Genomic DNA, 18,122 nt, shown 5'->3' on the forward strand with positions numbered 1-18,122 from the left:
ATTGTACTTTATAATGGTACCTTTTAATATCCCATATATTGTACTGTGAAGCTGGAAAAACAAATCTGAATTGGAATGGGAGAAAAACTGCGTTTGTGCAGGATCACTGGTTCAGGTCATCTAGTGGGACATAAATAAAAAGGTCACATGTTACTTATACGCTACGCTAGGTGGAAAAAAAATTAAATTAATTTAATTAATTAAAAGTTAAAAAGCAATACCAGAATTGCTGGGGAGGTTTCCAATCCACCAAGAAAGAGTTAATAAAATGTATTCTATAGTTTATAGGCACCCAGAAATGTTGTCATTACAAAATACATTTCATCCCACAAAATACAAGCCCTCATATGGCCCCCATCACCAGACAAATAAAACAAATATAGTTTGTACAATGTAAAGACAAAAATCACCAAAAATCACCAAATCATTAGAACACAACTGGCTGCGGCAGGAAGGGAATGCATAAGCAGTGTATAAGCGTATACCAGGGGACACCCCAGATTTAGAGCTTATGAGGGAAAATATACCAGAACTGACACGCAAAGTGACCCCCCAATCTTAGGAACTACTGGGGATATAGTGGGGAATTTGGTGTTCCCAATGCACTCTGCACAGCTTATATATTCACGCTCAACCATCCGCTGTGCAGTCATGTCTGGGATACTAATGTTCATTAGACCCCTGATAAATTGTTTGAGGGGTGCAGTTTACAAAATGGGGTCACTATAAATGGGGTCCCGCACTATGGCTGGGACCGCAATTTCGCGCATGCGCAGTACGTTCGGCAATCTTCGCCGAACAGAGCGTACTGCGCAGGCGTCCGACAGTACGCTGAAGAAGCAAGGGGAGGACACCGAAGACCAGAGAGGCGGCGCTGCAGTCGGTTTTCGAGCTGCAATGGGGACGCCCCCATCGCTGCTCCTGCGATGGGGACGCCCCCATCGCTGCGAGAGAACTAATTAGCATACCGGTACAAACCGGTATTTTGAACGAACGGCGCGGCGGAGAGCACTTCCACAGGTAAGAGACGAATAGCCTTTTTAAAGGCTATTCCGACGTGGTAACTAGAAAAAAATGTGTTTTAGTGGTAGAATCCCTTTAATGAATTCTGTGAGGGGTGTAGTTTCCAAAATGGGGTCCTTTTTGGGGGGTTTCCTTTGTAGTGATACTCTAGGGGCTCTGCAAATGAGATATGATGCCTAAAAATTATTCCAACAAAACTGCTTTTCAAACGTCCAGTGTCACTCCTTCCCTTCCGTGCACTGCTATGTGCCCAAAAATCAGTTGACACCCACATGTGGGGTATTTCTGTGCTCCGGAGAAATTGTATAACAAAATGTGAGATGCAATTTTTCCTTTAACCCTTTGTGAATGTGTTAATTTTAGGACTATATGAATGTATTCTAGAAAAAAAAATGAAAGGTCTAACTTTCGCCTCCATATTGTTTTAATTTCCATGAATTTTGACATTTTGAAAATTGCGATTTTTTTTGCAACTTTCCATCAAATTTCCTATTTTTTTTATAATAAACACACAAATATTGATTCGATTTTAACACTAACATGAAGTACAGTGTGTCACGAAAAAACATTCTCAAAATCACTTGTGTAAGTTAAAGTGTCTCAAAGTTATTGCCATATAAAGTGACACATGTCAGCTTTGAAAAACGAGGCCTGGTCCTTAAGGCACTTTTGGGCTGTGTCCTTAAGGGGTTAACACCTTTAAAACAATCCTGGACGACCCCTTTAATACAGCCTCAGTGATTATACTGAATCCTATCATCACTTAAAGGGGTATTCCCACGTCGCATACTCACCAGACTTCGCTGCTGTAAATTCTTCTTTCTTCCGGCTTTGTTCCGTCATTGGTGGGCGGGGTTACATATGCAAAGCCAGCCTGCGAGAAGTCGTCACTTCTATGCCGCTGGCCCTGCGTGTGCGCTCCCGATGCAGCTAGGCATCATACAGCCTTCACAATGCAATACAGACCCGGCATCCGCTGTAATAGAGAGGCGGATGCCGGGGAGTGTTAGACACCAGCACAGGTGCCTGCAACATCGCTACGCTCCTGCCCTGCATGAAGCCAGCAGGAGCGATGCTGCTATTCCGGTAAGTTCATAAGGTGGATATTGAAGCTAGAACTGCTATGCAAAAACTGCTACCAAAATATTCCTGCCAATAGTAGATGGATTTCCCATTCACTTCAGCCCGAAGATCGAGCATGATGCTTCCTTTTTCCATTAGCTAAAAGAATCAAATGAAAATGAAGCTTCTGCCTCTCAATGAAATTAATGGGAGTCCAAATTTTGAAGATACTGAAATTTCACTGAGTGAACCTGCCCTTCTTGGTTGGTTTAACATTACCAATGACTTTTTGACTTATAGGTAACCACCATTTGTATGTTTAAATAATGTCTACAAAGGAGAAGAACAAAATGAATGGTCTCCTGTGCCCAAGTTCTGGGCTACGTTGAGGACTCACAGGCAGACATATTGTGGATATACCCTGTGCATCTGTTCAGGACCCTTGCAGGTGAGGGGGCTCTACGATAATAGTTTTGATCGTCAGATTATATGGAATGGGCAACATTACAGACTCATAATTCCCGATAGGGAGTTACCCTATGGTCAGCGCACTCATAGACACCCATTTGCAGGTCTGTATAGTGGTGCATGGGCTCTGTGTTGGCTGTGTTTGACCCTGGAAGAGCTACTGCTCTCTGCAAACACCCCCCCCCCCAAAAAAAAAAAAAAAAAAAAAAAGCCCCCAAAGCCCCAACCAGTGGCGTAACTAAAGTCTTGTGGGCACTGATGCAATCTTTTGTCCGGGGGCCCCCTACCTCATCCCTATAGCCAATTCTTGATATTGATGATTATGGGTGCTAAGGAGTTTAACCAATCTTAGTGTGGTTAGGATAATCTCTGGGTCTCCTTGGCTTATGGGCCAGATGGAAGCCACAATCTCAATACTGTTGCCAGTGTGTATGGGCCCCAATTCCTCGGCACCGTCTGCACCCCCTCAAGTTACACCCATGGCCCCAAACTCTACCCCTGATGCAAAAAAAAGGACAGTATATATTGAACTGTACAGTATATATTGAACTGGTGACATCCAGTTCTTCTGTAGAATAGTGGCTGCCTACATTTTTCTGTCTAGCCCTCAGTAGCATAGAGACACCAAGTAGTCACCCAGTAGCTGCAGTGCGGGATACCAGGAAACATCCTGAACTTGTGCTTGGAGAAAGCATTTATTGGAGATTAGTAAGGACGCTGATCATCAATTACAATGAAAAGAGTTTTAGCTTACAAAACTTTACAGGAGTTCCCCCATTAACCGCTGAAAAGTAACAAATATGTCATTACTAGAAGTAGCTATAGGAAAAAATAAAGACAAAAGGAAGAAAGGAAAAAGATCTGGTGCAGAACACGATTTACCATCTCAAAGAGATTGTTTTTGTGGCTTCAAACTGAACATTTGCACTTGTTCTATAAATCTGTGGTGCTCAGGACTTCCCCTACGCAGAGTCATGGATATGGAAATTTTGATGATGTATACATTAGATGGAAACAAACATCTACAGATGTACAGTAGGTCAGCTGCATGAAAGAGGAAGAGTCAGGAGTCTAGACATTTGCACACATGTCCTCCACAGTTTACAAATGAGGAAGTGGCAATATTTTAAGAAGAATCAACCTACATTTTTCTATACTGGTTGCAGCACATCTGTGTCAGGGTCAATAGTTTGTGGGCTAACCGTGCGACTAACCCTGTTTGACTTTGGGCCATTTCTAATGGAACTGTTAAAGCAGCTCCCCAGTATTCAACCTATAACCCCTGTACAAGTATGTGGACTCTGCTGCAGGGAGTCTTCCAGAATGCTACATCCTGCGGTGGTCCTGGTATTGGCAGCAGCTGGCCCAGCAGGCCCATAGAGACTGGTGCAAAGCCCCAGGGGTCAGGCAAGAGGATGGTAATTTCCAGGCAGATTCAGAAATCAGGTACAAGCAAGTGGTCAGGATAACCCGCAAGGGGTCCAGAGGGCTCTGAGGTCGGGTCCAAGCCAGGATCAGAAATGACTTTTGAGTAGGACAGGAGCCATAGATAGGATGAAGTCAGGAACAAGTCTAATGTCAATACACAGATCAGGACAGTTCAAGTAAGAGGCATAACTACAACAAAGTTGAGGGGGCTGTGCACACTTACATAGCAAATGGCTAGCAGGGACTGAATACATGGTGTGCACGCTGGACCCTTAAGAGGTAGAGAGAGCTGAGGCACACACCCTATATGTATGCGACATTAGCAGCAAAGGAGAGGAGTGGGGCACTAATGCTAGGAGGGGCCGGACACAGGTGACAGAGTAACTCTGGCAATACAATCTACTTTATAGGACAGTTTTATACAGTACTCAACTATTTTACATTCATATCAAGTTGAGGTTCCATTTACGATGCCGCACAATGGAGATATTTGCCCTCTTTTAAAATCAAGCCATTTTTCCATCAAAAAACTCCCTGTCCTGGCCCCCACATGGTATAAGCCTAATTTACACACACTATCATGTCTCACAGTTGGCCCTTCACACAGTATAATGTCCAAAAGAGGCCTCCAGACATTACAATGTGACATGGCGGCCCCTTCACACAGTATAATGTCCTATAGTGGCTCCTCCACACAATATAATGTCAAACAGTGGCCCCTCCACACAGTATAATGTCCTATAGTGGCTCCTCCACACAGTATAATGTCCCATAGCAACCTCTCCACACAGTATAATGTCCCATAGTGGCACCTCCATACAGTATAATGTCTCATAGTGGCCCCTCCACACAGTATAATGTCCCATAGCGGCCCCTCCACACAGTATAATGTCCCATAGTGGCACCTCCATACAGTATAATGTCTCATAGTGGCTCCTCCACACAGTATAATGTCCCAGAGTGGCCCCTCCACACAGTATAATGTCCTATAGTGGCTCCTCCACACAATATAATGTCAAATAGTGGCCACTTCACACAGTATAATGTCCCATAGCAACCTCTCCACACAGTATAATATCCCATAGTGGCACCTCCATACAGTATAATGTCTCATAGTGGCACCTCCACACAGTATAATGTCTCATAGTGGCTCCTCCACACAGTATAATGTCCCAGAGTGGCCCCTCCACACAGTATAATGTCCTATAGTGGCTCCTCCACACAATATAATGTCAAACAGTGGCCCCTCCACACAGTATAATGTCTTATAGTGGCTCCTCCACACAGTATAATGTCCCATAGCAACCTCTCCACACAGTATAATGTCCCATAGTGGCACCTCCATACAGTATAATGTCTCATAGTGGCACCTCCACACAGTATAATGTCTCATAGTGGCCCCTCCACACAGTATAATGTCCCATAGCGGCCCCTCCACACAGTATAATGTCTCATAGTGGCTCCTCCACACAGTATAATGTAACAGAGTGGCCCCTCAACACAGTATAATGTCCTATAGTGGCTCCTCCACACAATATAATGTCAAATAGTGGCCACTTCACACAGTATAATGTCCCATAGCAACCTCTCCACACAGTATAATATCCCATAGTGGCACCTCCATACAGTATAATGTCTCATAGTGGCACCTCCACACAGTATAATGTCTCATAGTGGCTCCTCCACACAGTATAATGTCCCAGAGTGGCCCCTCCACACAGTATAATGTCCTATAGTGGCTCCTCCACACAATATAATGTCAAACAGTGGCCCCTCCACACAGTATAATGTCCTATAGTGGCTCCTCCACACAGTATAATGTCCCATAGCAACCTCTCCACACAGTATAATGTCCCATAGTGGCACCTCCATACAGTATAATGTCTCATAGTGGCACCTCCACACAGTATAATGTCTCATAGTGGCCCCTCCACACAGTATAATGTCCCATAGCGGCCCCTCCACACAGTATAATGTCTCATAGTGGCTCCTCCACACAGTATAATGTCCCAGAGTGGCCCCTCCACACAGTATAATGTCCTATAGTGGCTCCTCCACACAATATAATGTCAAATAGTGGCCACTTCAAACGGTATAATGTCTCATAGTGGCCCCTCCACACAGTATAATGTCCCATTGCAGTACCAGCATACTGTATAATGTGCTATAGTGGTCCCTCAACCAGCACCGACGCCGAAGACCTTGACCGACCCCCTCCTACGCATTCCTGTGCACTATATTGTGCCCCATAGTGCCCCCTGCACACAGTATTATGTCCCTTAGTGGCCCCTGCACACACTATTATGTCCATCAGTGGCCCCTTCACACAGTATTATCCCCCATAGTGGCCCCTCCACACTATTATCCCCCATAGTGGTCCCTCCACACAGTATTATCCCCCATAGTGGCCCTGTACACAGTATTATGCCCCACAGTGGCCCTGTACACAGTATTATGTCCCATAGTAGCTCCTGCACACAGTATTATGTCCCATAGTAGCTCCTGCACACAGTATTATGTCCCATAGTAGCCCTGCACACAGTATTATCCCCCATAGTGGCCCCTGCACAAAGTATTGTACCCCATAGTGGCCCCTGCACACAGTATTATGTCCCACTGTGGACACCCATAAACAATTATTATACTCTGGGGTCTTTTCAGACCCCAGAGTATAATAATCGGAGACCCAGGGGGAGAAAAACATTTTAAAAAAACTCTATTGCTCACCTATCTCCCGGCTCCTACGCTGTTGGCCTCTGAAGTAGTCCATCTTCAATGACGTCAGACATCACATGACCCGGGACGCAGGCCGGGGTCATGAGACATCAGACGACTAGGCCGAAGCCTGCCCGGATCGTGGAGAGGTAAGTAACAGTATTTTTATGTTTCTTACTTCTCTTGGGCTGCCGATCATTATACTTGGGGGTCCGAAAAGACCCCCGAGTATAATGATAGCAGCAGTAGTGGCTGTCACCGGGCCCCTAATGTCCCGGGCCCTGTGGCAGCTCCCTCTGCTGCTACAGTGGTAGTTACGCCACTGATGTGCACAGAGATGTCATAGTACCGTAATAATCACACAGTTATGTCACAGTACAGGGATAATATACATGGAGATGTGTCAGTACTAGATAATACACTGATGTCACAGTAAAGGTATAATACCCATTATCACATCATAGCACAGAAGTAAGTACAAACACTTAGATCACTGTGTACACTGTTACATAACAGCATGTAAAGAAAGTAATTCTAATGATGTCACAGGCAGACAATATGATGTCCTATTAAGAAGTATTAGAGGTGCAGTCAGTTTTCCACATTCCCTCTAAACATGTTTCCCTTAGTTGTAGGGCCATATACCAGCCGCTATGTCTACTACCCTGGTAGTTACGCCTATGCTTTGAAACAAACATTGTTAATGGAGAAGCTGGGCTAGTGAAAGAGGCAGTGAAAATAGCTAACATACTACATATGTACTGAAGAAACCCCCCAGATACCCATAGCTAAATGAGTTCCCTATTCATCAACATTTTGCCCATTCCTGATAGGGATTAATCAGAATAGAGTAAGATTCCTGTTGTATGGCTTTAGAGTTATTATTTCTGGGCAGCGTCCTAATGTTGGTCTTACAAGACCAGAGAACATGTTAGGCCCAAAAACAGTGATCTGGTGGTCTGTGATTTTATTGCACACTAAGGGAGCTTTAATGGTTCTGTTACTAATGTCCATTGTTCTTATCCATCATAAGATGAAAGTAATGGACTTTACTGGCAATAAAGTGACTGTTGCATATGGAGCCCCCTCTGTCTGCATTCATTGCAATGTAAAAAACATAATGGTAGCTTTTTTTTCACTTTTTCCTCCATTGGGAAATTAACAAACATGATAGAAGAGAGCGTTTACCTTACAGTGAATGCAGGCCTTTATACCTTCCCCCTTCCAAAGCAGAACTGTCATGTTGCCTATGTGACTTTATCTGAGGTCAGTTTAGGATAGATGGAGAGAAGCTGAGCTTGGGGGTATATAGCATTTAATCTTTGCCAAGATTCATAGTGAAGGCATGGGAGTCGTGCTTCCCTCACCAAAACACAAAATGATTGACAGTCACATTACAGTCACATTCTGTCATTCCTGGCATCACTTATACAACTGTTTACATGGATCATATAATGGAAATTCTATATCACCTGGCTCAGCATACCCCCCTCTATATTATACTGTCCTCAGACAGGGTGGAATGGGACCCGGCAGAGCGGCTTTAATATCATCAAGTTACAGTTGTGTCCTCCCAACCAAATGTGTTCTGACAGCTGTCACTGACACTTCGAAGAGACACTAAAATTTGCACAAGGAACTACCTTTTGCCACCTTAGAGAACTTGCAAATTCTCTTCTCATAAACATGTAAAATGGCTTTATTCACAACACTATATAATAGCTCTTCTTAAAGGCCACATGTTTACTACTTTCCATAAGAATGCAGAAGATCTGTGCCAGAAAAGAATAACCTTTGGCAATGTGTTCCTGCATTTACACAATCACAGTCATAACACAGTTTGACCATGTCAATACAGTGGGGCAAAAAAGTATTTAGTCAGTCACCAATAGTGCAAGTTCCACCACTTAAAAAGATGAGAGGCGTCTGTAATTTACATCATAGGTAGACCTCAACTATGAGAGACAAAATGAAAAAACAAATCCAGAAAATCACATTGTCTGATTTTGTAAGAATTTATTTGCAAATTATGGTGGAAAATAAGTATTTGGTCACCTACAAACAATCCAGATTTCTGGCTCTCACAGACCTGTAACTTCTTCTTTAAGAGTCTCCTCTTTCCTCCACTCATTTCCTGTAGTAATGGCACCTGTTTAAACTTGTTATCAGTATAAAAAGACACCTATGCACACCCTCAAACAGTCAGACTCCAAACTCCACTATGGTGAAGACCAAAGAGCTGTCAAAGGACACCAGAAACAAAATTGTAGCCCTGCACCAGGCTGGGAAGACTGAATCTTCAATAGGCAACCAGCTTGGATTGAAGAAATCAACTGTGGGAGCAATAATTAGAAAATGGAAAACATACAAGACCACTGATAATCTCCCTCGATCTGGGGCTCCACGCAAAATCTCACCCCGTGGGGTCAAAATGATCACAAGAACGATGAGCAAAAATCCCAGAACCACGCGGGGGGACCTAGTGAATGAACTGCAGAGAGCTGGGACCAATGTAACAAAGCCTACCATCAGTAACACACTACGCAGCCAAGGACTCAGATCCTGCAGTGCCAGACGTGTCCCACTGCTTAAGCCAGTACATGTCCGGGCCGTCTGAAGTTTGCTAGAGAGCATTTGGTTGATCCAGAAGAGTATTGGGAGAATGTCCTATGGTCTGATGAAACCAAACTGGAACTGTTTGGTAGAAACACAACTTTTCGTGTTTGGAGGAAAAAGAATACTGAGTTGCTTTGTAAGAAGCATTTCAAGGTCCTGGAGTGGCCTAGCCAATCTCCAGATCTCAACCCTATAGAAAACCTTTGGAGGGAGTTGAAAGTCCGTGTTGCCAAACGACAGCCCCAAAACATCACTGCTCTAGAGGAGATCTGCATGGAGGAATTGGCCAACATACCAACAGCAGTGTGTGCCAACCTTGTGAAGACTTACAGAAAACGTTTGACCTCTGTCATTGCCAACAAAGGATAAATAACAAAGTATTGAGATGAAATTTTGTTACTGACCAAATACTTATTTTCCACCATAATTTGCAAATAAATTCTTACAAAATCAGACAATGTGATTTTCTGGATTTGTTTTCTCATTTTGTCTCTCATAGTTGAGGTCTACCTATGATGTAAATTACAGACGCCTCTCATCTTTTTAAGTGGTGGAACTTGCACTATTGGTGACTGACTAAATACTTTTTTGCCCCACTGTATATGATAAATGGATTGTCCAGTCTTGACAATGAGTAAAGTGTCCTGGGAGCAATAAGATGTAATGTATGAGGAATCCTGGCAGTGAGTATTTTGTTTCCCAGCAGAGTTACCACAGGAGACACATTAGACAGTCCCTATTGAAACTATTGGGCTGTGTGTAATGATAGACAGGGCAGGTCCACCACTCTGTACATGAGATGAGGATCCAGACCAGAGAACTTTCTCTATTAACACAGTATTATTGATGGTGTATGAGATTACTGTGGGGGTGGCCTTTTTTAAGAAGGTGACCAATATGCATAGTATATGGCAACACCAGAGGAAATCTGATGTAGATAAGGGAGTGCTCTCCTCTAGGAGGTGGTCTTTTGGAGAAGGTTCAATGTACTTGAATTGTGAGAAGTCGAAAATACACTTATGCTTGAGGTCATCGACTGAACTGCAAGAGATGCTCATCCTTTCCGTTTAGCAGTGACAATAGTACCCATATCGTTGTCACAGTAGTTTACCCTTTCGGTAGCAGCCACAACATAACTCCGATAATAAGAAACAGTCATTGGTTTTTCACTGTGACCATAGAATATAACAACATACGGTATCGACTCATCCTCAAAGTTTCTCAAAAATATTCCACCCCATGTAGTTGCAGTAGGACACCCCATCCCTTTTACAATCACAGCAAACCCTAATCACTTTCTACCTGTAGTCAGGGCAGGCTGGTCTTCTGTCCTCTACTAGTCACAGCAGGGCATCCTGTTTCCATAAATATTCACGGCATACCCATAGGTATTCATATATAGGAGCTGACTTATCACTACTTTCAATAAACCCTTCCCTGTTCATACGTTGCCCCCTTGCACCTTATGACATCATTTTCACCAAAAAACTGACATAAATGGTGATAAGTCTAACGGCACCAATGATCCCTCCTTCACCATATCCCTGCAATGTCCCTTTGATGAAAATGGCGTGCAGGGAGCAAAAATGTTAAACTTACACAAAACACTGTGACTTTTTTCATGGTTTGTATAGCAGTTTTCTATAAATATCTCCCCTCCCATCTGATCCATACCACTAGCACTTTATATAGAGTATAAAGATAACTGTAAAACGTATCTTAGCAATCCATTATAGTTATTTGCAAGTAATTTGGGAAATTTGGAAACTTTTTTCTGTAGCGTCACTCACCTCATTGCCAGTCAGATAATACATGCGCGCTTCTTGCATTAAATTGAATACATCGGGACACTCTCTAATAAGTTCATTGGTTTCTACTGTACCAACAAGGTACCAGGGATCCAATAAGGGTAGTCGCACACACTCTAACATTTTTGGCAAAAGAGAAATTCTGTCTGATTGTTTATATTGCACCCATTTTATCACAGTCTCGAAGACTTGGGCTTCTTCCGTTACATATAGCTCATCGCTCTTCAGAATATGATGTAGAATGTCAAATGTTAACTCAAGGAATTCTTCATGGTTTACAACCTGAGAAAAGTTCTGGATAATATAACTTTGGACCTGCAACTTTAACAAGTCCAAACAATGGGCATCTGCAAGTCTTAAAATCCCAACACAGTTTTCAGGGTGAAGAGCTTCTGTAAGGAAACTGGAACATGAATCCACCATGCGGAGGAACTGAAAGAAAAACAGGAAGTTGTGAAACTGTAGCCTGCAACATCTGTGCGTGTGGAGACATAATGTAGCAGGATATGGTGGAATCTACTTTACAGCTACAGAGATACAGACTGATACTGAGATACAATGCTATATATGCTTGACATGTGGCTTAAAGGGGTTGTCCATTTCACTTTTTTGAGGCCTTGTGATTGGTTCCGGTGGTCTCCTGGCATAGATGACCTGTATACAGGTGAACATAGCTGCTCCTGCTGGAAATGGAGGCCTAGGGAAAGGTAACCACTGGTTTGTTATATTTATGGCCTAACTTACAATGTTCCCCAAATACCTTTTTACTAATTTCCCCTTGTTATGACACTGTTGAACCTTATGCAGCATTCCTAGACTCTTCATATACTATTCTCCACCTACTCCACCGAAGCTTCCGCGCTTAGCTCATACACAAGTAAACCAGCCAAGGACTGTACAGAGTTTTCAGTCCTCCTCTCTACATGCCCCTATTGAGGGCATCACTGGTTCATAGTAAGGACGTCAGATGGGCCGAGCATCCACTCATGTTCTACACACCCCTATTCCTAAGTAAAGTAGTCAGGTGTGTGACCACAGTAGACATGCAGAAATAACACTTTTAATGCTACGACATGTACCATGGATATGTAAGAAGTAGTCAACCATTTAGAATCCTCTGACACTGGCTGAATTTCTTTGGGAACAGAAGATTGGGAATGATGAAATCCAATAGGCCTGATCCCTCTTTCATTCAAAATCTATTATGATGGAAGAGTCAGGAGGACCTGATAGACATTAGTCAGTCAGTCCTGGCTGCTTTTCTCTAATGTGCATGAGAACCTTAAAGAGTGTTACAAAGGCTTAAAGGGAACTGCAACCTGCATACATCATGTGCCAGAGTAGAGGGAACTGAGCAGATTGCTATATAGTTTCATGGGAAAAGATTCAGTATAAGTTTACACTTATCCATCGGAATCTCTGCTCTTTGTATGGTGAGGAGTCCAGGAGGCGGAGCTATCAGTGATTGACAACCTCTCCCTATGACTGTGTATACAGAAAATGTTGTCAATCACTTATAGGACCGTCACCATGACTTTATAGGAAAGAAGATCTACGTAGCTGCTCCTGCTCTATAACATGATGCCAGTAGATAATAAATAACATACTCTGCACTCTCACCTCTCTGTTCAGCCAGGGATCCAGCAGAGAGTCTCCATTCTGGTCCCCATTCTTTGCTGACATTCTGCCCAAAGATGAATGTGCTAGCCACTCTGTTTCTGGAGTGCGACTACTCAGCCACTGACCTCCTGTATCACTCACATGTAGGACAAAAGTCAGGAACTCCGGGGACCCCAATAGAGGCTCTCCGCTCGATCCCCAGTCTAATAGAGAGGCGAGTTAGCTTTTGCAGGGGATGGAAAATAAAATGCAACACCCCTTCAAGTATCAATGAGGAATAGATAATGCAATGTATTTCATTTTTATTTCTAGAAAATATCAACATGTCTAGAATAAACTATGAAGTTCTCTGCACAGACAATTGAATGGGCAAACACATACAGTATGGGACATATCCATGATAATATCAGTGTTCATTCTGCACCCTCTTCTTTTGATATCCATTCGGGAGGATCAGCATACATCACAATAAAAAATGATCAATAGAAGATTTTACAGATGTGATCATCTATGTCCCATAACTCAGAGAGGGATCTTATAGAACGGCACAAGCAAATATGATGTCTTGTGGGCACCTAACCCGAGGCTCTGAGGGCAGCTGGATGACTCTCCTGCTTGGTGAAATTTAGTTTTTAGAGGCGTATAAGTGGGTTTATCGATGCCAGCTGTTTTCCTTACACTTATCCCACCCTGTCATAACCACACAACCAATACAGATAAGAAAGTAGTGCAGGGGTCTCTAGTTATGCAAACAGTGGCTGAACACACAGAGATAGCAGGTTGAAGTGGACGGCTAAAGGAAGTGCCGCAGGAAACTGTCTAAAATATCATACAAATGAATGGCTCCTATCACTAGAATTGTGAAAAATCCATCATAGTGTCTATTTAAAAAAAAAAAAAAAGACATGATCCAGAAGTGCAAAAAATATTTGGGAATGATCCAAGAACACGTTTTATGGAAGAAAAAAAAAGCAGATGAAAAATGAGCACCCGACGGGCTATTACGTAATAGACTAACATGACTACTTGGCTTACATGTGGAGTTATAAACACCCATGTTGCAATTCAGTCCTTAAGGGTGTGGTAAAAGCCCCTAAAACCCATAAAGTGACCTGACCTGCCCCAATAGCACATGTTGGAAGGATCAGGCTGTTGGATTTCAATGTCCAATGTTTTTGATCTTACGGGAGATAAAGCACTACCATTGGTGTATGGCAGCAGCGTTACTCACCTCATCTTATTCAGATCTGCTTGTAAATAGGGGAAGAGGGAGAAATAGATGTAGAAATAGCTAACCAAGCGAACAGTTTACTAACACCTAGTGCGGATATTTTTTTCTTGACCTGCTTATCTTTATTCCATTGGAAAATAGGACAACCACTACAAGACAGTGCGCCCCCCATGTGTATGTGTTTTGTTCTGGCCTTCTGGCCCCCACTTTAATGGGCTTGGCCTGGAGTCAGGGCAGGGGCATTTCCAAGGTCAGATATAAGCTTGGCACTGGGCAGTCCATTGCTTGGACACCGCCCAACGTCAAGTCAAGACCCAATCCCACCTGCCCAGTTTTGCATTATACTTGCACTTTGCTTGATTGCTTCATCTTATTTCTATATTTCTTTGTTGGTTATCAGGTGTCACAGCAGCATATGGCAGGACCTTGTTCCCTTTCAACATTGAGGTGAAGAAACAGACATGTCACCTGGTGGAACAGCTAATACATGACCACACGAAGGCATGGCCAACAACCAGCGACACATTATGTTTGTATTAGTGTGAACAAGGTTTTACATATGGTTGCTAACTTGTTAATAACTGACCCCCACTTTACCCAACATCAACTACCGTGTCTTTATTTATATGCATGGGTTTATTTAAGGGGGAGGGGGCACAGTTAAAGTGGATCATCCCTTACACCACATAGGACTAGGCATGTTAAAGCCCAACATTTCCTTTTGACATTTCCCCTTTACATCTTACGCTGAGCAGATGGAAGTCTTGCAGGACTATAAGGCTTTGTACTCAATATACATCCCAAAAAATCCACCAACATACATGACATACACTGTACAAGGAATGTGTGCTGTTTAGAGTTAGTGTAACTGATATGTGTTACATTTACCTGGGTAACCTTTCAGAAGGACTGTCTTCTTAAGAAGACAAAGATTTCCGTCTAGTAATCGGTACATATAGCCCTCACTGCTTAGATACAACACTTCGTTGACACCAGTGAGCCGTCTTGTGGTCTATTGTGCAACACAGAAACCAGAAACTCTGCAATATTTCTGATTTTCTCACAAAAGTACTTCTTAGAATTGTTTGCAATTAATTATCAACAATTATCAACAGTAGATGACCTGTCCATTTATAGGATCTGTGTATAAAGCCATTTTCATTTGGCAGTATAGTGGTCAGTATTTTACATCAGTATTTGCCAACCAAAACTGGAGTGAGTCCAAACACAGAAAACCTGCAAATGTTTGCATTATACACTTCTTTATGTAGGCTCCATTTTCAGTTTTGTCTTACAAATACTGAAACAAAATACTGACCAAAATACTGCTGTGTGAAAGTAGCCTAAAACCATCTGCTCTATTGTGGACATATAGCTGCAACCTGCTCTGTTTCCTTCCCTCATAGATTGTAAGCCCTCGTGGGCAGGGCCTCTACCCCACTGTGCCAGTCAGTCATTGCTAGTATTATATCTACCTGTATATTTTGTTTACTGTATGCAGGGCCGCCGATAGGCCAGTACTACTGCTACTGGCATCAGGGGCCCGGCCAAATTGAAAAATGGGGGGGGCCCAGTTTTGGCCCGCCACTGTGTGCCGACCCCTGGCGCCTGCAGCAGTCGTATGTCCTATTTCAACTCAGATCTGTGTCCAGAGGACGCAGATCTGAGTTGATCACATACGTGGCTGAAGCAAGGAGCTGACACAGGTCAGATCCTTGTTTCGCGCGCGAACGCCGCTTACTGGCAGTGTAGACGCGATGTGCTGATGTCACATCGCGTCTACAACTGTGCGGGGGAACGAAGGAGAAGGTAAGTGTAATATGGAACGTGAAACTGGGGGCGGATGAAGGAGAGGATGGCATGACACTGGGGGCAGAGATGGAGAGGACGGCATGACACTGGGGGCAGAGATGGAGGGACATGAATCTGGGGGCAGAGATGGGGGGCATAAATCTGGGGGTAGAGATGGGGGACATGAAACTGTGGGCAGAAATGGGGGACATGAATCTGGGGACAGAGATGGAGGGGACATGAAACTGGGGGCAGAGATGGAGGGGGGACATGAATTTGGGGGCAGAGATGGAGGGGGAGACATGAAACTGGGGGCAGATGAAAGGTGTATATGAAGCTGGGGGAGAGATAGAGGGGGGACATATAATTTACGGGTGACTGTAGGAGGATTATACAGTGTGCGGGCACATGAAAAATTAATGAGTGGGCAGAGTCAACATAACAGTGGGCAGGGATAATTTTCCCACGGCGCGCAAAGCGTGCCGCACATTTTGTCCTTCTTTTGGTTCTTCAAAAGTTGGGAGGTATGGGTACAGGGAGCAATGGAAAGATGTTAGAGGGTGGACGGGGGGGGGGGATTGTTGGGACATCGGGTGTGCGGCACTGCGGAGAGGGAACTGGGGCAATAATATATAATATATAAGTTTTTAGCTGGAGAATAATAATGATGTAGGCTGCTATGCTACTAGCATAGCAGCCTGTTTGGGGGTGGGACTTTCACTTTAAAGGAGTGTTCACATTGTGTTTTTGGCCTCCCTTGCCGGGATACGTTGGTAACCAGTCACAATCAGCTACCCACTTATCCCTGCATGGAGAACTGCAGGCCCCCCTTTTTTTTTATTGGCCAGTTCTTTGTGCAGGGATAAGTTGACAGCTGATTCTGACTGGTTACCAATGTATCCCGGCAAGGGAGGCCAAAATCACAATGTGAATAAGCCCTGAGGATTTATTAAGAGGGCTCTTATAGATGGTGTTCACACGTAGCAGATTTTACCTGCAAACAGAATCTTATTAAGCCTTGGAATGCTGCTAAATAAAGGGAAATGTAATACATATTTGGTATGTCGCAAAATAAAGTAGTTTTAAAATGGCGGGGGGGGGGGGGCAGACACTTAGGCTGTATGGGGCCCCAAAATTCCTGATGGCGGCCCTGATTGTATGTAAACCCTCAAATGTAAAACACCATGGAATTAATGGTGCTATATAAATAAACAATAATAATAAAAATAATAATAATGGATAGCACTTATCGTCCTTGCCGTTTTCTTACAGACCTGGACAGACCACATTTGTGCACTCGAGTACTCACCTGAAAAAGACTGGCGGCCTCCAATATTTTTTGCACATTTTGCTTTGTTATCACTACTTTGCTGGTGTAAGTATAATCCAGGATAGTCTGCATGGTTTCTGCCTCAACCCCCTGGATTATAATCTTCTCTTCATACTTTTCTTTGAGATCATTGCAGAACATGGCTCTAAGAAAGAAATACACAGCTGTGTCAGAAAAAGCAGCATCGATGCATACAGTAAAAATCTATCATAGCGATGCAAAAACCTATTTTAGGCCCCATGTAGCGAAACCCATTGAATTTTTCATTGCGTTTTTGCTAAGTTTTTCTCTGCTGACTTTCTGTCCATATTATACCTATAGGGAAAATACCAGAACTTCTGCAGGTATAAGTGATATACTAAGATTTTCAAAAACGCTGGAATTTTTGAAAATGCAGCTTTTCCGCTACGGATTTTTTCAAGCAATGTGTGGATGGGATTATCCAGAATCTCATTCAATTTGCAGGTATTGTAAAACACTGGGCTTTTTTGCTGCAAAATTGCGGCGTTTGCTTTAAAAAAAAAAACATCGCACTTTGAAATCGCAGTATGTCCACTGTGGATATTGTTTTGCAATGAGTGGATAGGATTAGCCAGAATCACATCCACTTTACAGGTACTGTAACAAGTTGTGGTTGTTATTTTTTTGCAAATTCGCAAAGTTTATGCTACATGGGGCCCCAGCTTCAAAGGGTAAAGTATGCATGCAGACTCCCTTATGAATAATGGAGGTACATTTTCTAAACTGGTCACAGAAATTTCCTGATGCAAAAGTGCCAAAAAATATGCTACTTTGTCCATTTTTTGAGCTGCTTGCCATTTTTTTTTAGAAAACTTTGTACTAGGGAGAGATCAAGGCAAGTGGGAACTCCCGGACTGACTGACTCAGCTTCTGCGTATGGGGATCTCCAACAGTGTCGGAGAATTATTAAAGGCTGGAGCCTTTTAATATTTAATATTAATACTTTATTTATTATATTAATACTTAAAATATCTGCCGTTAGCTGTCACAATATTAAGTACCGGTCTTA

The 18,122-nt window shown here is 43.1% G+C and overlaps 1 protein-coding gene across 1 annotated transcript in view; it reads right to left on the reverse strand.

The window, feature by feature from the left end:
- Positions 1 to 18,122, reverse strand: part of KLHL6 (kelch like family member 6) — a 47,845-nt gene that overhangs the window by 26,339 nt on the left and 3,384 nt on the right. The window contains exons 2-3 of the mRNA XM_075268929.1: positions 17,072 to 17,237; positions 11,103 to 11,552 (exon numbers count right to left, since the gene is read on the reverse strand). Of these exons, the coding sequence (XP_075125030.1) occupies positions 11,103 to 11,552; positions 17,072 to 17,237 (616 nt within the window). The remainder of the gene's footprint in view (positions 1 to 11,102; positions 11,553 to 17,071; positions 17,238 to 18,122) is intronic.

Source organism: Leptodactylus fuscus, chromosome 3 (assembly GCF_031893055.1).
Source record: "Leptodactylus fuscus isolate aLepFus1 chromosome 3, aLepFus1.hap2, whole genome shotgun sequence".
NCBI lineage: Eukaryota > Metazoa > Chordata > Amphibia > Anura > Leptodactylidae > Leptodactylus > Leptodactylus fuscus.